Consider the following 25,501-nt stretch of genomic DNA (forward strand, 5'->3'; position numbering starts at 1 on the left):
GAGTCGGTCTAGACCTGCTCTATTTGTAAAGTGTCATGAGATGACTTATATAAATATAAGCGCTATATAAATAAAATGGAATGGAATTGAACAATGACCCATGTATACATCAATTAATTCAACATTATCTACAGAATATATAGCAAATTAAGGGTATGACCTCCACATTGATCCACCCTCACACTGATGCAAAACTGATAACAAAGACTAAAAGATAAAGTGAGATTTGGAAAGTCAGTTTTAAGTGCAAGGGACAAAAGAGGCGAATGCAAAAACTACAACATCTATCTAATTTGGGCAAAATAACAGAGAAGAGCCCAGATAATTAAAATCAAAGAAAAGAAACACAGCAAAGGGACCGTAATCAGTGATCAGAAAGCTCAATACTTCAAATGAGAGAGCGCAGCCTAAAGTAATGGCAAAGCATTAAATATTCTGTCTTTACATCACAAATTCCAAATAGCCACTCGCTTGATCCCCGAAGTTACTGAGCGCATTTTGGAGTAATTGATAACATTAATGGCCAGTTAATGAGGCGTTAATCATGGAGAAGATAACGGACCCCAGGCATTTCCAATCAGGTTTCCTACAGAGCAGTGAATGGTTGTGGGTGGGGTGGGGGGGGGTATCTTTGATGTTCCTTCAATGAGCTGCAGCTTATTCCAGTGACATCAAAGCCCTCTCTGAAATGAGGGACGGAGGCACTTGATTTACTCCCACCACGGTGCAATGCAGCAGCTGCCCTCAGTTGCCTCTTTGCAGCTAAAAGTTTCACTCTCTTGCATTCATGTGTGTTAAAGTTTAGGAAACTGTCCAGAAAGGGCTATTTTTATGTATGGAAAACATTTGGTTTGAAACATTTTACATTGGTTAACAGACAAAGAAAAGAAAGTCTTTGCCATATAGAGGTATATAATACTGCAAAGTGTGACTGAATGTGAAGAGTGAAAGAGTAAGAGGCTTTAAATACTCAAGAAACGCATGTTACTGTCTTACTGCACCATAAGGACAGTGGTAACCTTTATCTCTCTGTTTACTCCCATCAGTGCACATTATTCAGCCTGTAGACCTTGAATTATCTTAAAATGTACCACAAAAGTGTTCTGTGCCAAGACTCAACACTGTTGACCTAAAAAGTATGTCGAGTTATATGAGCCCGCATCTTGTTAAGCTCTCTCCACTTTCCTATTGGATAATTCTTACAAGAATCTGATCATTAAAGCTACAAGACAGGTCATTTGTCATCTGCAAGGAAGAATGGTGGCATGTGGCAATGTGGTTATGTAACTATGCTGTGTCAGGCAGTGCTGATAAGTGCTGCAACACATCACTTTGGTTAATTCAATAGAGAAGAAGGGGTGAACATGCATACCTTATAACTTCGTAAAAGAATGATTTTAAAGGCTTAAAACTTTTAACAGTAAACTCAGGTGTAAGAGCTATCTTTCATAACATCATAACATGTTTTTTTTTTATTTGGAAATATATTCTTAGTGCCCAGTCTCAACTTGCTGATTTATGCTGAAATTTCAAGCTTTGATCAAGTTAAACACAATGGTTATCTAATTTAAGAACAATAATCAATTTCCTTAAGGTCAGACCTGCAAATAGCTTTCACCCCTGTCCTGACCACAGTAATCATTATCTGCCACAGTAATAATTATCTTCCTGTTCATTTGATTAGATTCATTGGGAAGTTTGTGTGTTGTGTGGCTTGTTTCAGAGGCGCTTCCATTGAATTGTTGTGTGAAACTTTGACTAATTCAGCATGAAATCCTGGGATCAGTGCTGGTCTTCAAAAACGATATAAGTATATTTTCCTGTGGTTGACAACATACCTGACATTTGTCACAAACTGTCACAATAAACTTGAACTGCCACAGTAAGCTCACCCAAAGCTGCTAAGAAGTACTTGCCAATCCTCTCTGACTCACATCTGATGGACACGTTGGCTCAAAGTGTTGTTGCCATGAAGACTCAGTAAATGTTAGCTCTTCTGTGCCACTAAAAAGCAGGGAAAACATGGTTTCTACTACTACTATTAGAATACGCTTAAAATAAACTGCACAATGGGTGAGATTTTAATTGAAAGAAAGTTAAAATGCCGTTTCTTTAATATTTTGGTTTCCAGTTCGAACTGGTTTCCATGGATGTGGTGCAGGTTTTAGGCTAAACAATCTTACAACTTCCGACTGAGCAGGCTGTCACTACAAATCTGCTGTTCCCGTTCTCCCTGAATCTCTCTGTCTCTTCCCATCTGTCATTCTCTCTCTGCAATATTATCTGTCTTACTCCCTCATAGGCACACACACACACACACACACACACACAGAGTAGCACATCTCCTTGACACAATCTGAAAGAGAATTAATTAGATGTTAAAAGTGCGGTGCCTTGCCTTTTCCGCTTTTCTTATTTGCTGTAGGGAGATGTGAATAATAGTTATGCAATTATAATCTGCGGGGAGAAAGATTCTTCACAAATGTTTTATGCAGTTCTTGGCTCCACCTTCAGCATTAAGCTCAATCTTCCTCCTGACAGGCGGCAGAGTAATGTGACATGATTATGTAAAGTCCACAGACTGCAACAACTTCAGGAGTGAAACAGTAATGTATTTATTTTGAAAAGACATCTCACACGGACACAGAGCAAGAATCGGACAAATGTCAAACTGAGATAGAAACGCATCCACTTGTGTTTTATAAACAGTTTTGCACGTCGACAACTTTGCCTCTTGACATTAATAGTCACTGTGAACGAATATTCTGCTCAGCCACTGAGGCCAACAGAGAAGTTCATGGAGCACAGTCACAGACTGTCAGGGAATGTGGTAGGATGCTTGTGACTCCAGTTCCAGAAAACTGTAAACACATGACTGCTCGCTTTTCATCTCTGCTATAATTCACTCCTGCCTGTCTTTTCCTCTTCTCCTCATGTCTGTCTTGCCCTGTCTCAATATGTTTTCAGTACTGCTGGACAAATTGACAATTATGAAAGGGCAAGTTGACAGGTGATAACACAATCAATCACTGTGACTGATTTCCTAATAATAAGTGAATGTTTTTCCAATGTGGTTTGGTAATTTCACTTGTTTCCAATGGATAACAACCAATATCAATTTATTTTTTCATGCGGTATTGTCATACAGAGGATCTCTATATGAACATGCAAACACAATTGTCTGAGCTAAACTGGACAAAATTGTGCATATGATAATTTGATTTTATAAAGAAATATATATCACGAAGTGCCAATAAAACCATAATGTAATGACCAGCAAGTAATAACATTGTTTAAAAAGTTTACATTATAGGCTACAACTCAAACATGTATTACATTATATGCCGCTATCTCATTTTGCCACTCAGAGCTGCCAAGCTTATCCCATGTTACAATGCCGCCATCTAGTGGGATAAACTGGTAATTTGGTGGCACATTACTTCATAGCACACAAAACAAATGATGGACAGAAGGTAAATTCTAACTTGTCCGCTGCTTGTGTGACTCTTTCATCACAAAAGCCAATGTGTGTTATCAACAATGCCCTCTATGCTTTATAAATGCCAGGAATATTGTTACGAGAACTGTACTAACAATGGCCGTTAGATGACTGCTGGATTTACTATACGTAACGTAACTGTGCCTCCGCACGTTTGTACGTAACGACGTAATGCGCATACTTCCCAAAGAGAAGTCGGATGTGTCGGACGTGGCTTCCATGTTCCAGAGTCAGACGTTTTGCTATGGCTGCGGTGTTAGCGAATAGCCATCTTCATATGAAATGATTATGTCCATTACGCCAAAATGAGCAAGACAATAACGGATGGTGAGTGTTTAACACTCAACTAAATGTTTTACCTCCATTCAATCCAAATTTGCCCTAACCTTAGATAAAAAGATAGCGTTAGAAAGTGATGTTTAGGGTAACTTAATGGCTAATGTTAACGGAAACTGTGAGGAATATTGTAGCACTACAATAATTGTGTCGTTTCTTTTCACTCTAGCGATAAAGAAACAGTTGCCTCTATACTGTAACCTTCCAGTTTTAATTTGTTTCTCCAGGTTCCCTTCCCCTTTCCTCTCTCCGTCTTATCGTCCCCCCTCTGCAGCTTGTGTCCGCAGCTCTGTGGGAGATAGTGAGGCAGGGGGCTGTGATGTACTACGGTCTGCTGGAGGAGTTCGTTACCACAGTGTTGGAAACAGTCCCTGAGCTGCTCACTTACACAGAGAGAGTCCAACTAGTTATGGGCCTACGTGCAAAGGTAAGAATCCACAGCACTACCTCTTAAAGATAATTATTCTTCTTTTTTACTCCACTACATTCATTTGACAGCTACAGTTACTTATTACGTGTCAGGAACATAAAACCATTTTATAAAATATGGTGAATTATTCTGGATTAAACTACCCAACAGTATCAAAGTAGTTAAATGTAGCTCCACCTCCACCACCTAAAACAAGAAAATGCTGTACATTATGCATCAGTAATAATAATCCATTGATAAAATACTGTGTGTGATTCTATAACACAGACAGGGGCCACTCTGCACAAGAGGTACTTTTATTCTTGCATTTTGCTGGTAATAGTGAAGCCCATTGTAGTCTTGCTGCTTTTAGGTTAACCATCTGAATGATTTTTCCATCACTGCTTGTCTGATAGTTTGATCTACTAGGATTGTTGATCTCAGGGTCAGCTACAAAAATGTGTGCAATGTTATTATGCTCATTTAGTAAGTGGAAACTATGCAGTGTGTGCATTAGAATAAGCCAGCTAACACAACAAGGTTTCTCATGCTCTGGGTAAACTATGCACTTAACTGTTTTATATCACCGCGAGACCACTCAGTTCCATAAATTAGGTGAGTGTAAGCACCTAACACTTGACCTCACCATGCACAGAATTGTATTTATACATCCAATTCTTATATATGGTGCTACTGGTGATAGTTTTCAGATGATGGGCTATGCCACTCAGGGCCACACCTCCACATGTGACTTCACTAAAAGCCGTCACTAAATAGTTTTATCTCTTGATGTGCCAACAGGTGGTGCTAGAGATGTGCCGCAGTGAGGATTTTGCCAGCCCACAGGCCATCCAGCCTCACCTGAGCAGAATGAACACCTACTTTACAAACCAGGACACAGAGGTAGGTGCTCTTGTTAAATCTCTGTCACTTTTGGTGTCATTTGTATTTATTTACATGCTTTTTTATTTGCTTTTGCTTTTTAAGGCTTCCAATTCTGAGGTAAAAGCATCTGTGACAAACTTCTTGAAGCTTGTTCACACTCTAGTGGACGATCAATGCCAGAGGGATATCTTTTATCAGGTGAGTTGGTTGGTACTATATCTTTTAATTGTTAAGATTATGTCCTCTGGGAAAAAAATGTTAAAAACTAATTTTAAATTTCTCGGTTCCAATCATTATATGCTGTTTGATTTTATTCAGGTTGATTGGGTGATAGCCTTAATGTAACTCTCAAGATCTGTGGTGGCGTCAAAGGGGCCTTGCAGTATTTTGTGAATTGTACTGAGTACTTTTCTCTTTATTCTTTAGAAAATCTTCCCAGCAGTGTTTGGCCCTAAATATGACTCAGCCCTACAGACTCTAATGAGAAAATTCCTCTTCAATCTGCAGAAGCTGCTGCCTGTTCCTAACCTTGAACAAGTGGGTACCTGACACAGTAACCCTGGGACAAATAAAGAAAGCAAGAAAATGTAGATAATTAACATTTAGAACAGTTTGAGGTGTAAATCTGCACCTATTAAATGTCTAATTTATTAGCATTATTTTTGTTGTTTAGCACAGAAACAATTAAATGTTTATATAGTTATTCCATCCTACTTGTGCTTTTTTGTAACCTGCATGTAAAACCTTGTGTGGAATTAGCTTTATATTGGATATGAGATTTCCAGTTGATATAATGTTTCCTGTCTTTATTAACTTGTTAAATAATCTTATCTACATTGATGGATATATTTGTGGTTATTAGAAGAGGAACAAGAATTTACAGTCACCAGTTCCCACTAATTTTCCCTTCTCTGGGAGATGTTGAGAGACATTCTGGGGAATTAGAATTAACTGATGTGAAAGTACAGAAGGCAATTTGAGGGATGTTGTTACAATAACAAGGAAATTAACTAAATATATGAGAACATAACACAATAAATGCAAGGATGGAGTGAACATAATAATGTATGCTGATTGATTTGAACTGTTCTGTTCCATTTCAAGACATCCCTGTGGCTCAGTCTCTCTCCCTCTATCTTGAATGAGTGTGTAGACTTCATGAATCAACCCGAGCCCCTGAATACACTGATTCAGCATCACAAACATCAGGGACACAAAGTTCCACAAGGTAGTACTTGCAGGAATTTCCACACAGTTCCTGATTGTCTTTTGTATTATTCATATTTCTTCAGTTTTAGTTACTGAAAATAATGTGTGTTTTGTTTGTCATTTTGTTCTAGCTTTGTCTTCCTCTGGAGATGACTGCATCCTTTCCAGCCTGTCCTATCACCTACCAAAGGTGGACAATGATGAAGGAGACACACTTGTCAAATCTGCATCTGTGGTTGTCTCACAAGATCGGCAGGGAGATAACTTACTTCACAGCGAGTCAAAAAAGGATAAAGGTGGACAATTTATGGCAATAAATTCAGACTTGATGAGGGATGTAGAAAGAAATGGACAGCTGCGTGATGATGATCTGACTGAAGACCAAGGAGCCTCTGTAGAAGTAATACTTCAACCATTTGATGAAAGTGAGTCTAATGATGATGATGATGACAAAAAATGGTTTCCCCATTTGAAAACTGGCAGTAGGACATCCGCTAAAACCTTCAAGTGTCTTGTTTGTGGCCAAGATTTTGGTTCCCGTAGCAAACGAAAGAGGCACAGGATTACCCACAGTGGTTGCTTTACAAACAGAATGAGTCAGTCAAATTCGGCGAGCCAAAGTAGCTTTTTTGAGAAGATAAATTTACATCCCAAACCAAAGACTTGTGTTGAGAATAATGCTTCGAAAAGTGAGACTGAGCATTCATCATTGGCAAGAGCCACAGCACATAACCCATCAAATATGAACAGTCCTCCGAACTTTGAGCAGTCTAATGATGACGTTAGTCTTGTTTGTAATGTTTGTGGCAAGGTTTTCACTTACCGAAAGAATTTTGACAAACACCAGAGGATTTGTGCAGTCGGTATTAAACGACAGGCAGAGACAGACCCACAGTGTTTCACAAACTTAGCTCTTTGCTCCAAACCAAACCCTGTTAATAAGACCAAAGAGTTGTTCCTGAGTGAAACTGAAACTGGGCCTTCAAATGTTGTACCCCATGAACCAATATCTTCTGACTCACAACAAGAGCAAACGTGTAAAAGAAGCAGTCGTGTCAAACAATGCTCCGTATGTGGGGAAATATTTACCTGTTCTACTGACTTGATGAGGCACATGCAGTGCCACGCTGAACCGAGTCCTTACTTTTGTTTTTATTGTGGGAAAGACTTTGACAGCTATGAAGACTGGGAGACACACCAGGAAGGTAAATGCAGAGTTTCAGAGGACAGGTCCTCAAACAACGCAAATAAAAGGAATCCGGAAAACACAGTTGTTTCAAGTGGTATAGCTCAGATCCCAACAATCACAGATGCACCTGCCAACCTGCAGGTGTGTAGATCACCTCTGATCTGTCAGGAATGTGGCCAGGGTTTTACTTACTACAAGAATTTCAAGAAGCACCTGAGCAAATGTTCCAAAAGAGCTCCTCGAAAGAAAAAGCAAACGAACACGAACCATTTCGTTATCGATGCGTGTAATTTCCGATCAGCTGACAATATCAATGGGAGCCATGTCGAGACCAGTTCTGAAACAAAGGACAGCGAAACGGCAAAAACTCCAGTCTCCACAGACCATGCAGATGGCTCCCAGGCTAAATCTCGCACGATCAAGTGCACCATGTGTGAGAAGAACTTCTCAAAAATCGTCCTCATGAAAAGACATTATTCCAAGTCACATAAAGTTACAGGCTCATACCCCTGTCATTTGTGCAAGAGAACTTTTGTTAGGTTATGCGAATTGGTTCGACATCAGCAAAACAAAAAAATGTATCAGTGCGCTGTCTGCAAGAAATGTTTCACAAAGCCAGGACTACTAAATGATCATGAAAAAGTACATACTGCAAGTGTAACACCACGCATTTGTGAAACGTGCGGGAAAAGTTTCAAATATCTCGCGCATCTGATTTTGCACCAGAGAATACATAGAGAACAGCAACCTAGTCTTTGCTCCTGCTGTGGGAAACAGTTCAGTTCAAAAGACTGCCTGAGAGCGCATATGGTGAGACACACAGATGGCTACCCGTGCCCAATATGCGGGAAGCAATTCTATCAAAAAACATACCTTAAATGGCATCTGTATAAACACACGGGGCAAGAGCCGTACCTCTGCGACACGTGTGGGAAAGGCTGGCCGAGTGCAGCCCAGCTCAAACTCCACATGGTTCAACATACAGAGGAAAGGCCATTCAAGTGTGAAGACTGTGGTGCGTGTTACAAGAGGGGATCCCATTTGGTGGCTCACCGTAGATCCAAACATATCAGGTTGCGGCCATTCGTGTGTGAGGTTTGCAGCAAAGCCTTTAGATTAAACAATGAGCTGAAAAAACACATGATGGTTCACACAGGGGAGCGGCCATACTCGTGCCCAAGGTGTGGCAAAACATTCACGAGAAGATCTCGCCTTAGGGAGCACAGAGAAAAGGCATGTCTGTAACTTGGGCAACTATGCTGTTTGTTGACTGTGTTAAAACACAGTGCCATACTACATTCTACCACTACATACAGTGCACACATGTACCAAACGCTCTGTCATCAACTGTCTCGATGCTGTATATGTATGATGACTCATGAGTAAGTTACAGATATGTAAATAAAGTACTACATTTTGTCAGACATTGTGAATGACTTTCATTCACAGAGAATAAAAATGGCCTTGCTGCACAGTGTGTCAAATCAAAGTCTTATCTAAAATGTGCTGATGTCTACAATGTTTCTCCAAGGGCTACAAGAAGCTCAAGGCTGTCTGATAGAAGTCGGAGGAGGCAGACTCACAATTTGGGTGATTTCGGGGTGAATACAGTCTAACAGAAATAGCACAGAAAAACGTTTTACCATAATTACTTAGTAGGTACTGCAGGATGTCATAGTTGTGAACCGTTGTACCCCATAGTTACCCAGTTTTTACAAAGATCCTTACAGTATTATTTATATCTCCTTTCCTCTAAAATACCCAGTTGTTACTCCTTTGTCTGGTTTTCATACCAGTAAGTAGGCTATGTTAGAAAGTAATCAGTATGTACTAACTAATAAGACGAAATGACACTGTAAAGTGTACACTGTACCGTGTAGTCTATGAAATGTCCCAAAAGGTGTCGATAAGGTCTTAACATTGCTTGTGTTGTCAATTTATAATGATTTGAATGTCATTTTGCTTGATAAATTACTTGAGTGGTTAATTAATTATCAGTGATTCCTTTTCTGTTGATCAACCAATCGATTATCCAATAAATCAACACTTTTGTCTGTGTACACATTTAACCTTGAGCGGTAGCCTACTGCTGCAGAAAAAGCATTGCTCCACCAGAGAGCAGTGGTGCTCCAGGGACTTCTTCAGTCTCATCAGCCAGAGTCAAGTTGTATTTTATGTACAGGATCTATAAGTTCACAGACCACATCCCACAATTGAGACATGCAGCAAAGTTCTATGAAATCATGTCTAGCTGCCAAAAATGAAAATTACTTTTGTACTACAGAACATTTTAAAATTGGAAATTGTTATGTACGACTGTAATCTTCTTTAAGTTTGAAAGGATAATGATGCAACTAATGGTAAATCTTTTACTAGATCTGTTGTCACACCAGACCTATTTTTGGGTCCCTTTCATTGGTTCTATACTCTGCAGAGCACAGAGGAACCCTCAGTTTGAGTTTTTCCACTTTGTCTGCTAATTAAGAAAGGTGATAGAGGGCGACAGACAGCAAAGGAGTTAGTCCTGTTTATTGAAAGGTGCAATAAGGGAAAAGGGAACACTGTATACTTTCCTATTTTGCTGCACATGCAGTCTTTTGAAAAGGGCGGTGGACAGGATGTGCTATACAAAAGCAAATTTTGAGGTAATAAGGTTTGGTTATATGCTCACAAAATCACACAACTTGACAGCAAGCTAGTGAAAATCGAGAGAAGAAACCCCACAAAATGAAAGCAATCTTCAGTGGGCTCTGCAACACTTACTGGTAGGCAGACTGTGCCACTCCTCTGGGATGTTCTGGCTGTCTCTGTCTGCAGAGACACACAGAGATTTCTCTCTGACTGAAACCTCCATCTGTCCTGTTCGAGCTTGATGAACACCACAGTATGGAGTGGACTATCAACTAAAGAGCTTAGGTTTCCTCTGGCCTCTTCTGGCTCTGCTGAAGTTAAGACTAATATCTCCTGGTCTCAGGCACAGGTAGCTCAGCATTACATCACATCAAAGAGTTTTCCTAGTTACTAATGAGCCATGGCTGCTGTCATAGTTGATGGTGTTACTGCAGAATAATTCCCCATAGACCATGATGAAACAATCCATACATTATGAGTCATTTTAAATCTGGTATTCTGGTATTGATACAACAATGGCTTTTGATGTGACCCCATTCACTCCCTGACCCCAGAATCCAGACTGAAAATGTTATCTTAGAATGAGGACAGACACCTCAATATTGTGTTTCCGCTTATTAGAAAGCTTGATAAAAGTAGTTAACCCTCTGTGAGAAAATAAAAACTATCAGGTTAGTGGAAATTTTCTCAAATCTGTTTTTGGGTGCCCTGGTGGCCTAGGGGTTAAACTGCCAACCATGAACTACAATGTCCCGCAAACAGTTGCAACAGTTGCATGTCATTTCCCATATCTCCACTCACTTCCTATAAAGCATTCAAAAGCCCCTAACATAATAACAACAAATTCAATCTGATCATGTAAAACAAAAATGTGAAAACTAAGCTTTGGCCTTCATCTTTTTTGTTGAGTTAGTTTTAAAATGCACATGTGTGGAATATTTATATGATTATTGCATTTACAAATCAATATTATTCTGACAGCATAAGATTTTTTTGTGTGAGTGAGTTGTTTTGACACTACCACTGACAATTCAGTGGACATTCAGACATTTTCAAAACATCAACACATAGAGCTTGTAATTAACTATTATAAGTGCTGATTATAATATTTTCCTGACTTCTAATGCACAATAACCAGATTTTAAAATACATACAGTTGCCACAAAAATGTTTCTAAAGAGACATACTGTGTTTAACTCATTGAAGCCTTAAATAGATACTGGTGATACAGTGGATGCCGTTTAGTTTTATTCCAGTTTATGAGAAGGTTTAGTTTCTTTATATATTTAAAGTACTACAAGTACTCAAAAGTTAAAACAGTAATTTTATCACTGCAATTATTATGTGATGTAATTACAAAATCAATTTTATGTTGCCTCTGTAAGATTCGCTGGAGAAAGGATGGGGGCAAAAATGTCCCCTTGGTTCAATCGCTTAATTTCACAGAATTATTCCCTTCAGATCGCAGACATTTATCCTGTAGGCCATTAGTCTGTTTTTACACAGACTTACATAACTGTCTGAGAAAAGTGCAGGCATAATTTACCATAATGTTCTGTGTAGAGCACGCACAGTATATGTTTCATTTGAAGAGCTTCACTCCAAAATAAGATTTATACTATAACATAGAAAGTAATATCCGCTCTTTATTGATTGATAGTAAAATTGAAAGGGAGACATGATATGACAAGTTAACACTGAAATCCTGATATTCTAAAAATATCGAATGGCAATGCTTTTTCCAAATGGAAGTAACACTTGGAATATTATTGATTTGTGGTTTGATTGTGACAAAACATTTCAGAATCATGTCATGAGGACTAACGAACATGCAGTGGTGTAACTGACCAAATGTGGTATGATTATATTTTTTTCATCTCATTTAAATAATAGAAATATTGACCAGGTTTGGAAGTATGAGAGCCAAAATGTATCCTGACTGTTATCATTAGAAATAGGATGCGATTTTGAAGGACTGCTGAGTGGTGCAATGCAGCTTTGATTGAATTGAGTCCCAGGTTTGCAGCAGTGTTGAAGGGATTCTGACTCTGTAAAGTCTCTTACTCAGCAGAAATGTCCTTAAGAGCTGGTGCACTATGGGAGCTGCACTGGTGACGCCAGCAACAAATGCCATTGTGTAGACATTCATCATATCCATTTAATGGATGCCCATTGTTTGTCCCCCACCGGCCTGACATTATCTCCCTGAGAATATACATTTTGTTGCCATTGTAGATATTAAGGATATCAGCCACCCTTCCTTTAGGCAACAGACAGGATACATTACAATGCCTCCTTTGTTTCAATTCTTTGTACCCAACAGAATTCATTGCATGTTGCTTTAAATTCAGTAAAACCAGCATTAGAGAGTAACAGTGATTCAGGCAGAGCTCTCTCCTCCAGCGTAATTGCTCCTTAGCAATGCTGTCTCTCAGATTGCAGTGGTATCTTTACCCCTCTCTGCCCAATGTGCTGCCACACTTACTATAAATATGACCCACAAGCACATCGTCATGCGGCTTTCTTCGGCTTGGGAGGCTTTTGAAAAAGGCGTTATTTCTCAGCTGGCGTGTAGAAAGCACATCGCAGCCAGGAGCCTTTCCCACACTTCAAGTGTGGCAGAGAGTGAGATAGAGAGAGAGATGAAAAGAAAGTAGAGAGAGATTCTGGGAAGATGCAGCTTCCTGCAGGCTCTCATAGAAGACACCTGCCTGTCGTTTTCTTTACACCATCTTGCTACAGAAGTTGGCAGGTCTTCTGGCCAGGTGACACTGATGGTTGATTGAACTTGTATGCAGCAGGAGCATCCAGTAAGGGTCCTGGATATAGCATTGCTATTTTTGCTCTGATTTTCCCACTCATGTTTTATTCAGAGCCGGGATGCTTCGGCACAGGAAGGCCTATGTGCAACCAAGTAGGGAAGATGGATGCGTGGTTGTTTTTTGAGATGCAGGGCTGTTAGTCTATCATATGGTGGTCTGAAATGTCAGCCATGCACCGTGTGCGTGTTGGTGAAATGGGGGTGGGGGCTTTAAAAGAGAGATAGATTGGAAGCGACAGAGACGGAGAAGTGATATAAATCTCTTGCCACTAATTATCACCACTTTGTTCAACACTTTTGCTAATAGCCTCTAGTGTTACAACAAACAGCTGAAAACATTACAAATTCTACTGCCTCTGCACTGGCTCCAGCCCAACGAGTTAATCTGACATTCCCTTTCCCTTTGAAAAAAAGGACAGACAGCTCGAACTGGTGATTGCAAATTCTGCTTGTTCTTGACCTTGCACTCACATTTAGCTGCCTTTTGAATTCCAACAGAAAAAAACTGGATCATCTGACTAGACCTTCTGGAAAGTGTATATGCAAATCATTCCTAAATTATTAACGGAGCAGTGAAACACAACACAAAATATCTGCACACATAGAGAGGCTATAGTTAAATCTCTCCCAATGCCTGAAGTGTTTCTCTGACACGCTGTGAATCCTCTGGTAAACCGTGCTGGCACGCAGAGCTCTGCAGCAGAAATTTGTCCCATCCCACCATGCATCTGGGGTGTATTGATTGTACTCTTTCGGACAGCTGTGCTTACTGTACACAGGGATTGCAACACAGAGCAGCAGCAGAGAGCGAGCGAGCGAGAGAGAGAGAGAGAGAGAGAGAGATGCAGGGAGTGGTGGGTGGTGAATGAGTTGAGTTTAGCTTTTTTTAGCTTAATGTGGCTGCAACACAGAGCCACGTTTGAACACTGAATTGTGAGACAGAGAGTGCACATACACATCCAAATACTCTGTGTTTAAGATTGCATCTCTGTGCATATTTACAGGTGAACTTACGTCTAAATGTGTGCATGTTGTGTATGCGTAAGGATGCAAACATTTGCTGGGGAAGTACCCCGTGTGATCTATCCTCCAACAACTGCAATGCAGTCAAGTCTAGGCTTCAGCTTTGTCTATTTGCATTCAGGCATAATGGTGGGAGCTCCAGCCATCGGTGTCCCCACACCTTTACCCTGCACACAGCATCCAGCTGTTCAGCACAATTAACATCCGTACAGTAGGTGTGCTGTGATTAATGTTCCATATGCCAGAGCAGACCTGAGAAGACCCTAAGCCTGTAAAGACAAGCTGACCTGTGTGTTGAGGCTGAAGGTGCGTAGAATAAACAACAATATATCGAAATATCAGAATGTATTTGTGTCTCTCTGAATTGAATTATGCTACATGATTATTACACATCGTATTCATGAGCTGTGCCCAAATTCTGCCATGACTAGAAGCTTATTTAATGTAAACAAAGCGTACCTAGATGACCCCTTAATTTGCTCATTTTTAGCACAATTAAAAAAGGAAAAAAGAGGAATATAGCCATATAGCTATTTCTATTTAAATCACAATATGAAAGCATGAATGTGCAGTATTCACAACACAACTGTACTGTAAAACACAACTGTAATTGCACCGCACCGTCAGTCAGTCTGTTATATTCTTATATTATATGCTGAAGGTATCTGACAAAAACAGCATGGGCGTTCGTTAATTAAGCAACAAAGGAGTTTTGTGAAAAGGAGTAGAAGGCAGAGGAAGAGAGGATGGAGACACAGAGTGAAAAGGTTAGGTTAAAATGTGAGCAAAGATGTTATGAATCCCATGTCTGGTCTCTTTGGTAGGAGGATGTTAGTGGAAAATCAAAAAGAGCTAGCTCCTGTAATTGGGAGAGTGTCTTGTGTGTAGCATGAGAGCGTGCAGACAGAAAGCAGATTGGGCTGTAGTTGAGCTGCTGAATGATGGACAAATAAAAACAAGCAGACAGCCTCTTCCAGTGAGACGGATGCCGTGTCAGCAGGCAACACATACACATCACACTAACAAGGGACTGATATGCACGCACACTTGGTGCTCACAAACATGCACATTGACATGCGCACACAAATACACGTGTCTGCCTTTTGGCTAAAAGTCCATAGACAAGATCCTCAGGTAAACAATAATGATTGTAGTTCCACAAACACTGTAATCTCTCAGCTATTAGCCCAGATGACATTTTGAGGCTGATCTGACAATCTATAGCTTCATAACAGGCAGTGATGACTGAAATCAAACCTGTGAAGTAGTTCAACCACCCATCTAAACCTACACCCTCTAATGTTTTATGACAGGTGACACTGTAATAGCTGCACAGTAACTGATGCCATTATATTGTTACGTCTTTGTGACTGTGTGCAGGGCCATTTAACTGTGGGGCAAATTAGATTAGTGCAGACGCTAAACAGGTCAACGCAATAAAGCAATGTTTTTATAGATGCTCTCTGATTCCATTAGAAGCCCGTAGAGTATCTGTCGTTTGTATGCTACAGCCTCATTTCTGCAAAAGCCAAACATGCAGTAGAGACTTAATCCCCACAGACACCACTGATCCATGTATGGGCTAACAAAGCTCGATTTCAGCTTCAGGGAATAAAGCAAAGTTGGCTGTGAACCTTCGACTCATCTCCAAGTGATCACGCGCGCAAACTCACCACACATCAAAACGAATTACACAACTCATTGAAGCAGACTTCAGACCGGCAGAGTCTTGATTGTGACGTGATTGTGTTCGATATCAAAGTGCATTTTCTGCTCTCTGTGAAGTGGCAGTTCATTGATGAAAACATGGATATAGTCATAAAATGTTCAGTGGCTCCATAATAAACTCACAAAACATTGATCTGGGCCTCCCCTTGTGTCACTATATAAATCATCTTTATGATCTATGTAGAATATTAGGCTGTGTTTTAAACCATTATAATGACCCTGAAAACACACAACAAAGAGGAACCAAAGCTATTGTCTTGTCCAGAACTACACAGAGGTAATTGCTTAGTTCTTGTTTCACATCTTTTGGCAGCTCTGGTCATTTATCATTATTAAGCACCTGGGCACACAACCACGAGACTTTTGGTTTCCTTGGCAATAAGCAAGCTAAATCCTGCTCCACTTCTTCAGGTGGAAGTGAGTCAACAGCGCTGTTGTACAAATCGCCCCCGTACCATCCTCATGCTTTGTATGAGCTCGTTGTAGAGTAGGGACATAAAAAAAAGGAGCATAGAGACAAATGACAGTGTCCTGCCATTGACAACAAGCTTGTCTCCACAGGCCAAACAGTCATTGGCAAGAGCAGCCTGGAACTACAGGGGCTTATCTGAGATAAACATGCTGGGGGGTTGGGGGAGGGCTTTTTTATTCAGCATTCACTCATGCAGGAAAACACAACTGAGCGCCCTGGTTCACATTGCACACCTGGGAGCTGTCAATACAGCAGCTACATTGTTGACCACTGAGCAGCTGCACTGGAGAAAGGTGCGGCCACTTTATGATTAAACTGATGACCCCGTGATTACGATACCCTCGACCTCAGGAGTCTAGACTGCTATTGTCCTGACTCGAGATAACACAGACTCTGCTTAGTGACCTTCAACAGTAAAACGCATTGGTGCTGAAGTGATTAGTTGATTAATTGATTTGCCAGCAGCTTTTCAAGTGTGAGGAAGATTTGCAACATTTGTCTGTAAATCTTTGGGATTTTGGGAGTGTTGGTAGGTCAAAACAGGCAATTTAAAGGTGTCACTTTGGTCACTGGGGAATTGTGATGGACTTTTTTTGTGACATTGTATTGACTGAAATTATTAATCAAATAATATTGCTGATTGATTCATCTATAATGAAAATAATCTGTAGTTGCAGCCCTATGCACAGACATATGGCACTCTGCTTTGTCATTTAAAAAAAACTGTCAGTACAAGAGAAGATGATGATACTGTGCATCACTATTCTAAACCTTATTCAGTTTCTGACAGAATAATAAACATTCCTCTTAAAATCCTCAAACCATCTTCTTCACAGCAGTGCACTCAATAGAGCAAAACCACAGTTATCTAAAGACACTGAAAATGACCATCTCCCAAAACCTATAATACATGTTCTATAAAATCCCTTATTGAATTGGCCAACATCCAAACACCACAGTAGACTACAGGCATGGCGCTCATCTCACACATTTCGCTGAGCGGATAGATGGGTGTGACTCCAGCCAGCTGAGATGCTGGGGCAAGGATACATCTATAAAGTTGCCATAGCTCTTAGGACTTATATGTTTTGTGTCCTGTATTTCAGAGCATTAGCATCAAGGGAACAAACAGCGTAGGACTTGTGATGTCACTGTGGTCATTACACATGTGGGCACAAATGAGTCTAATAAGAGAAAAGCCGCAAACATCCTGTAGGGATGATTAAATGACTGACATGACTACTGTGAGACCTGTTTTCGGATGCAGCGTGTATCATAATTACACTGTAGTGCAAAAGATCTGAATCCTGTTGACTCAGTCAGCACAAAATGCCATGTCACCATGGTAACTGGGGGATGCAACACGCTTTGTAAAGGGTGATGGAAACAGAAGACAATATCACCACGAGCATCATCGCGGGATCTATTACAACTGTTTAAAATGCGGTGATTAAAATCTACAAAAAAATAAAACGCTGAGCAAACCGGATGTCCCATCAGATTTTTGTGCACCACAACCACAGCCTGGGCTACTACAGGTCACGTTGAAGCTTCTTCATATTATGTAACTGCGTTGAATTACAGTGGTAGCAATTACCAGGCGCTGACGAAATCCAAATTCACACATGAACGGCATTTAAAGCTGTAAAATCGCTGTTTGATATCTGAACTCCCTCAGTGTCTTTTTGCGCCAGACACGTCAGTAACCACCAGCGCTATAGTGTACAAAGTTGCATAACATTTCAGTCACATTTCTCTCTGCCATGCAGGAACATTTAGATCCATTAATACATTTTGGAGGGATGAATCTTACAGGAAAACTATAACAGCAGCCCACTAGAATAATACCCTGTAGGGGTATTGTTGTCATTTTTCATCCGCGTAAACCAGGATCGTATCTCAGGCTATAATCCCCCCTCAGTCCACCCACATAACGACATCTGGCAAAACATCTAACAACAAAGATTTGGGGGCAGGATGGACGGATGTGCGCCTACCTGTCCGCAGGTTGAAGGAGAGTCGGGCTTCAACCAGATACGGGGTGTCGCTCTTGGAGCGGAGTCTCCTTATCGGTCTGCGGTCTGTGCTGCCGTCTGGAGTGGTCGCCATCAATTTGAACCAGTGTCCAGGGATGACTGCTGGCCGACTGGGGCAGACGCAGAACCACAGCCACTCACACACTGAGAGGTAGCTATTGATGGGGAGGAGGGAGTTCACACACACACACACACACACACACACACACACACACACACACACACACACACACACACACTCACAGAGCGAGAGAGAGAGAGAGAGAGAAAGAGAGAGAGAGAGAGGCGTTGGTGGAAATCTGGCATGGATACAGGGTGAGGAAAAAACATATAAAGATGGCAAAATATGGGAGGGAAAGGCTATATTTAACAGGAAAAGCTTCTTCATTTAAACCAAATATCTTGTCAACACTCTCATTCATAAAATATAACAGGGGCTACACTGAGTTACACCTACAGTATGTATTCATTTTATTTCTCTAAATACAAATTGTCTTTCACACAATGACACACAAGTATAGCATTGCCCTCATTGTTGTACAAGGTTTAGCTACAATGTGTACAGTCATTTACAATAACGCATAATACTAGCTTTCACATCACTACAATATATCCAACATACACTATACCACACTATAAAACCATATAATGCTACATGGTATACTATCAAAGATAAGCAAGGAATTATAATAAAATATAAATGAATAAAAAATGATAAGATGAGATACAACATTTAAACGCAGTAATGGTAGTGGTGAGGACCACGGAAGAAGAGATCAAATGAAATGGCAGATTTTGAGAGGGCTCGGTCGGCTCCAGTTTCATGTGATGTATGATGTGCTCTGAAATATTTTTCATTTTGCAGCAAGGCAGCATAAAGACATAAAGATGAACACGGCGAAAACACAATAAGACTTCAACGGTGTGTCGCTGTGTCTCTTAACTCGAGCAGAATGAATGAATCATCCTGAATGAACCACACTTACGGCAGTCTACCACTAGATGGCTCTCCTAAACTACACGTTTTTGTGTCTTCTCTTAACTTCACTTTATGTGCACATTTTTTTTATAGCGCTAGCGATTTACGACAGCGTGGTACGTTTACGGCCTCATGATAATTGCAGTGACAGAGGTAAACAAGCAAACTCGGCGTGTTTCTCTGCTTCTGAAAGTGGGAATATCACAAAGCGAAGTAAGTACGATACAGCTACCAAGGCAGGCTCATTTAACTACGCACATATCCGCTGATATTACCTGTAAATACGCATTTTTGGATGTGCACGTTAGTTCCTGCCTATGTGACAGGGAGCACGACAACACTTTCATCCCAAGCTAACTTAGTTCGCGACGTTACAAGCGACGTTATGTTAACGGAGGACATCTCAGGAGTTTGTTAAGGACTCTGCAACATGTCTGCTAAAGTTAAATACTTGTACTGTCAAGATGTTCTCCTAGTGGCAGTAACGTGGCTGGTTGGTTACCTCGGAATAAAACTGTTTAAAGTCCAAGATGACCAACAAACAGCAGTGAGTGTAATTTATGGAAATATGCAGAATGTCTACAGCTCTTTGACTTCAAGTTGTAGTGAATTGTAGTCGTGTATACATTTGGCTGGGCCGCCTGCAAAACCTGTTTGGACACATTTGGCTCTAAGTTTGTTCAGGCTTGTAGGGCACGCCCAATTGTCTGTTTTTATTGACAGTTTGTCGTTTAAAACTTGCCTCTTACTTTTACTTCCAACCTGTTCGTTTTCAGATGTATTTCATGCGCATTCCTCGTCTTATCAGTGCCAACAGACAGGCTTCCTCCGTTTTGTTGCAATTGCAGGCTACATTCAAGACAAGAGTATCACTGATCTGATTGCAAAACCACATTACATGCATTCTTGCAGCCGTACCTTGTGTTTATTTTCATATGTTGAAGCAATGTCTCATGAAGAGAGACCTATTCATACAGTTGCACATACACAGGCTCACTTCCACTTCCACCCATAGGGTGACATGTTTGGTATCTTTGGGATCCCTGTTAGGATTTAAAGTAAAGTTCTGTGGGTTTGAACAATGCTTGGCTGCACAATATGAGTTTGTAAATAAGACATACATGTGACTCCATGAGTTGTCATCTTCATGTTCAATACTGAAAAGTCATGATGCATGTAATATAAACTGAGAAAATCTGCATCACACACTGAAACAAAACAACTAGTTCCTGAAAATAAAGATAAGTGTGACTTTCTAATAATATCATTTTGTGCTTTTCATGTGTCCGTCTGGTCTTCTGTAACAACAGTGACAATGCTCCTCCACAATCGAGCTGTGTTTGCACTTGGTCTTCGCATGTGCTCCACTCATGTAACGAGAGGACCTTTGATGGACACGGCAAGACCCAGCTCAGGTAAAATGAAAGCTGATAGGTCGGTTTGGTGCTGTGTCACGTCAGTATTGGTCCTTCATTAAACATTGTATGTCAGCCACCCGAATTCATCCTTCCTAACAGGCACTGTACATAAGAAGATGATTCAGCCAATGTTGAAATTAAATGTTTTTAGTAACACTTCACAATAAAGTACAGAAATTTGTAGTTTCTGAATAACTAAATCAATAACTATGTAATAGGTAATGATAAGTTACTATCGAACAGACTAGATTCTATGTTAATGAACCAGTGTCTAATGATTACTTATCTGTAAATTTGCACACTGACCTCTTTGTCAAATCAATTGTTCCTGACTCCACTGATGCAAAGTCTGTGGGAGGGACATGACGCAAATATTGGATTACTACCAACTGATAATACTGTCAATAGTGCAACAATATTGTTGGGAGGGCTGTTGTAAAAACTGAATATCAGGACGAGATGTGGGGAAAAACTTAAGAACAAAAATGTTAATTTCTCAAACTGATATCTGCTTGTGACTTGCCCCCAATCGTTTGAAAGTAATGGATAAGTCATAGAATGGTTTTAAAAAGTATCAAGACACTTAAAAAGCACTTGATTATATGTTGCATTTCTTTTTATTTTCCTAGACATGTCTGAATTCCGCGAGGTCTTTTCCAAAGCCAAGCACATAGCAATCATCACAGGGGCAGGTGTGAGTGCAGAGAGTGGAGTACCGACCTTCAGGGGAGAAAATGAGAAGTGGAGGAAGTGGCAATCTCAGGTAATTTCTTAAAAAAGAAAAACACACACACTCACACTCGTACATGGCTGTGTTATTTGTTTTTGTCTTTTTATTTAGGTCAAAGTTTTCTGTTTGGTCTCATTTCCAGCTGTAGTTCAGAGTTGTTGCTGTGGAGTGGGTGTATTTTATGTTTACATAATAGACCTTCACAGCTCAGTGGATTTATCTCAGCAGCAACAGCCGGTAAAGAGAGAAATGGTGTTTGTTGCATAATCTGGCTTCTTGTCGTGGGCTGCAGCAAGATTTACCTCCAGGAAAGAATCAAAAATTGTCTTTCATACAAAAAATGATAATCTCCCTCCCTAATTGAGGTGTTTAAACTTAATCCATCATTATCTGTTTAAATCTTGCCTCTGAGTAGTACACTTTATAGTTACTATAGTTTTATAGTTTCTGCCTTCTTAGCACTTGAATTTTGACCTAAAACATGCGTATGTTGATGCAGGACCTGGCGACCCCAGAGGCCTTCTCTCGCAACCCGTCACGAGTCTGGGAGTTCTACCATTACAGAAGGGAGATGGCTTTGAGCAAGAGGCCCAGTGCTGCACATCTGGCTATAGCAGAATGTGAGGCCCGGCTGAGGAAGCAGGGACGCTCCGTGGTGGTCATCACCCAGTGCATAGACGACCTCCACAGACAGGCCGGGTCCAAACATGTGCTCAAGATTCACGGTGAGAGGCCCTAGACTAAAATAGTGACATTTCACAGGACAGAATGGACATGATCATAATCATTTTAGAATGATTTGATTGAGGTTTTCTGTTGCTCTGAATACTAATAGCTAAAAGAAAAAAGTTTTGAATTTGAAAAAGTTGCCATCTAGAGACAAAAATGCTTAGGGTGGGTAAAATGCAGAGGATTCATTTCCTTGTGGGGATTAATAAAATATAACTAAGTAAATTATGTGATTACTGGAAACTATGACAGCACCATAGTATATCCCATGGTTTTACTGGGATATGGGAACATTTTGTGATTCATAGTTGTTGGTCTTTCAGACAAACATCCCATGAGCCCACAGAGTTAGTCACTAATTTAATGTCAGTGCACCAACTCCAAAAAGTGTCTTGTGATGACATAATTTCAAGTGTTGATTCTCTAATTTGCATCTTAAGGAGACAGTTTTGTCTGGCTTTTCTGTTTTCACACAGTTTTAGGGCGGATTATGGTAAAAACGGTGCTACAGCATTTGACCAATTTCTTTGCTAAAATCTTGCTTTGATTAACTGTGTATGAGTCAGGGCACAAAACTATCATCGTCAACAAATTCTGCGGAGAGGGGGATGTTTTCTGTGACTCCAGCGGGCCTAAATGACAAACAGCTGTGTTTTCCTGTGTGCAACTGCAGGCAGTCTGATGGAGACGCGCTGTGTGAGTTGTGGAAACGTGACCGCGAACAAGCGAAGCCCCATATGTGCTGCCCTAAAGGACAAAGGGTAAAAGGCAGCACCTCTGGAGTATATACACACTGTTAAACATGCAGGATTTGCAGCCTGATTTCTTCATTTTGACCCTATGTGGGTCAAGTGCCATTTAACTCACTGTGTTTGTTCTCTGAATGTACAGTGCACCTGGCCCAGATGTTGCTGATGCCCAGATTCCTGTAGATAAACTGCCAAGGTGGGATTATTGTCACTTCATATTAATAACACTGAGGGTCAGATTTACTAAGCCTTTTGTAGAGCTTTTCTGGCGCATACTCTAAGTGGCGTTTTCCTTCATTAAACAGGTGCACCAACCTGAAAACACAGTTTGCCTGTCATCTTAGGTGCATTCTGCATGGCAGCGCTGAAGTGTGTCCCTCTCCTCTATTTGTATATGCATTTGAGGGAGGATTGTGCAAATACCATATAAAGAGCAGGTGCAGGTATGTTTAAAAGGGAAGGTTGTGGTGGGAGAGAAAAACATGAATTAACCTGTATTTTACCAAAATCTCTTTGGCAGCAGACAAGGAGTGGCATAATAAGGGAACGAAATATCTGAATATTCTAACACCAAAAGCAAACAGATGATGGGGAGATGGTTCGTTGAACATAATGTTAACTTAATGTTCAATAAACTGTGGAATCTCTGTATACTACCAATTGCACTCTTTAGATTAGACAAGAGAGTTTAAGTGCAATTATTTCAGTATTCTTGTGAGACATCAGTTGGATTAACCACCATCTCCACCTGCTCCGCTTTGAGCTTCTGCTAGACCTGCTGCTTCTTCCTCTCTGTCCCAGCTCTCCCTCACCACCTGTTGCAGTGGCTTGTATGAAAATTTTGACTTGCTTCTTAGATCTTAGGCTAGCAACACTGACAGTACATACAAGGAACGTGGGTTGTATTGTTGAACCATAAAGAACAATAGGAAAGTGACTTTGCTTTAAGCCTTCATTTCTACATCGTCATTGAATTACATAGGACATAAACCACAAACACTGTCTGTGTGGATTTACGATTTCATTTTATGGCCAATCATTCTGTGATACATGCAGAATGACACAAGTAATATGGACTGTTTGTTGCATCAAGGTGTGACGAAAGTGACTGCCATGGTCTGCTGAGGCCCAACGTGGTGTTTTTTGGGGAAACTCTGGACTCTCACATCCTGACCAAGGTGGAAAAAGAGATGGAAATCTGTGATCTCTGTCTGGTGGTGAGTTACCCTTATGCATACATGGCATATTCTCCTCTTGTGTAATATTATTATATAAAGCAAATATTTGTTCAGAATCGCTCAAGGACTGGACCTGCACAGTAGATTTTAAGTTGATGCTGGTGTCATTGCTCCTTGCTGTTAACCTATAGGTGGGCACGTCTTCAATCGTTTACCCAGCAGCCATGTTTGGCCCCCAGATCGCATCCAGGGGCATCCCAGTGGCGGAATTTAATACACAGACAACGCCAAAAACTGAGTACTTCACGTAAGTCAGTGAAGAAACTGAGAGCATGTTGAAAAGAATAAAACTATACCACCTATCTGGTTCTGAAGTTAGCATGAAAATATATGAATTAAAAGCAGACCAGTAGGTAATAATGCATGTGTGTATTGTTATTTAGTGCCACCCACTGGCAGCGCAGGCAACATCCAGGCCAGTCGCCTCCTCCTAGTCACTTTCAACTCTGTGATTTTCCACCTGTTAACCTAAAACCTGACCTTCAGTGTCTTCTTATTTTTCTGTGTGTGTGTGATGTGGCACAGGCACCATTTCCAGGGTCCGTGTGGAACTACGCTGCCTCCAGCTTTGGCGCGACATGAGTCAGAGGTTATTTAAGAGCCACGGTAATGACTTTACAGACAGCAACCAGTGGCTTCTTCTACAGACTAATGCAATCCAAGGCTTGGGGGGGTGGGGGGGCTTCATACCATTTTTTATTCCAAATGTTTGCCTTAAAATTACATCATCTGTTGATGCTTGGTAGAGGGAGAGTTGTATAAAATTTAGCTTTTTAAGCCATCAAGATGGATCTCTTAATACTTGAATATATAGCTCACTAAACTGGAAATGGGATTTTGTATGTTTTACACATTTTCTGCTTAGAGTTAGGCAGGAAATATGCAGCTCGGTATAAGAAAGGGAATTCACCATGTTTGTAGTTCTTTGCATAGGAAAATATCTCCTCAGATATCAGATGGTATTGTTAATCTTTACATATCTTGCGTATTAGATGCTGGTTAGAGATTGTCATATTATAGATATAACTGTGCTACTAAAATTATGCTGTAGATCAGAACATTTTACTCCCGGTGCCAGTGGAGAATATTCTTTTCTACCTTTTCCACCGAATGAACAGATGTACAGAGCTTAACATAATCTTATACCTTTCAAAACTGTTTACACAACCTTGACCAAATGCTCGCTTTAAACCTCAAGTGCAAATCAACCAATGTTACAGAGATTTAGCCAAGTGTACAGAGTCCAGGTCGTCCTTTTGACCAAGGAGAGAGAGAGAGAGAGAGAGAGAGAGAGAGAGAGAGAGAGAGAGAGAGAGAGAGAGAGAGAGAGAGAGAGAGAGAGAGAGAGAGAGAGAGAGAGAGAGAGAGAGAGAGAGAGAGAGAGAGAGAGAGAGAGAGAAAGAAATGTTGTTTTTTCAGT

General features: G+C 40.5%; 1 protein-coding gene and 2 long non-coding RNA genes across 4 annotated transcripts; all 3 read left to right on the forward strand.

Annotated features, from left to right (window-relative positions):
- The first annotated feature begins 5,085 nt into the window (after nt 1-5,085).
- Nucleotides 5,086-5,666, forward strand: LOC139296286 (uncharacterized). The gene is made up of 3 exons (XR_011598449.1): nt 5,086-5,147; nt 5,232-5,327; nt 5,556-5,666. It is a non-coding gene; the product is annotated as an uncharacterized lncRNA (long non-coding RNA).
- Nucleotides 5,667-6,278: 612 nt separating this feature from the next.
- LOC139296287 (uncharacterized) lies at nt 6,279-9,518 on the forward strand. The gene is made up of 2 exons (XR_011598450.1): nt 6,279-6,357; nt 6,470-9,518. It is a non-coding gene; the product is annotated as an uncharacterized lncRNA (long non-coding RNA).
- A 9,824-nt stretch (nt 9,519-19,342) lies between these two features.
- Nucleotides 19,343-24,745, forward strand: LOC139296333 (NAD-dependent protein deacylase sirtuin-5, mitochondrial-like). 2 transcript variants are annotated; one of them, XM_070918693.1, is made up of 9 exons: nt 19,343-19,430; nt 20,528-20,632; nt 21,265-21,398; nt 21,865-22,090; nt 22,768-22,855; nt 22,986-23,039; nt 23,937-24,060; nt 24,213-24,328; nt 24,607-24,745. In XM_070918693.1, coding segments are annotated over exons 1-9 (921 nt in total). In that variant the 5' UTR covers nt 19,343-19,429; the 3' UTR covers nt 24,680-24,745. The 2 variants fall into 2 exon arrangements, with proteins under 2 accessions (XP_070774794.1, XP_070774795.1); XM_070918694.1 differs by lacking the exon at nt 19,343-19,430 and having other exon boundaries at nt 20,519-20,632.
- Nucleotides 24,746-25,501: the final 756 nt, after the last annotated feature.

Source organism: Enoplosus armatus, chromosome 14, assembly GCF_043641665.1.
Source record: "Enoplosus armatus isolate fEnoArm2 chromosome 14, fEnoArm2.hap1, whole genome shotgun sequence".
NCBI classification, from domain to species: Eukaryota; Metazoa; Chordata; class Actinopteri; order Centrarchiformes; family Enoplosidae; genus Enoplosus; species Enoplosus armatus.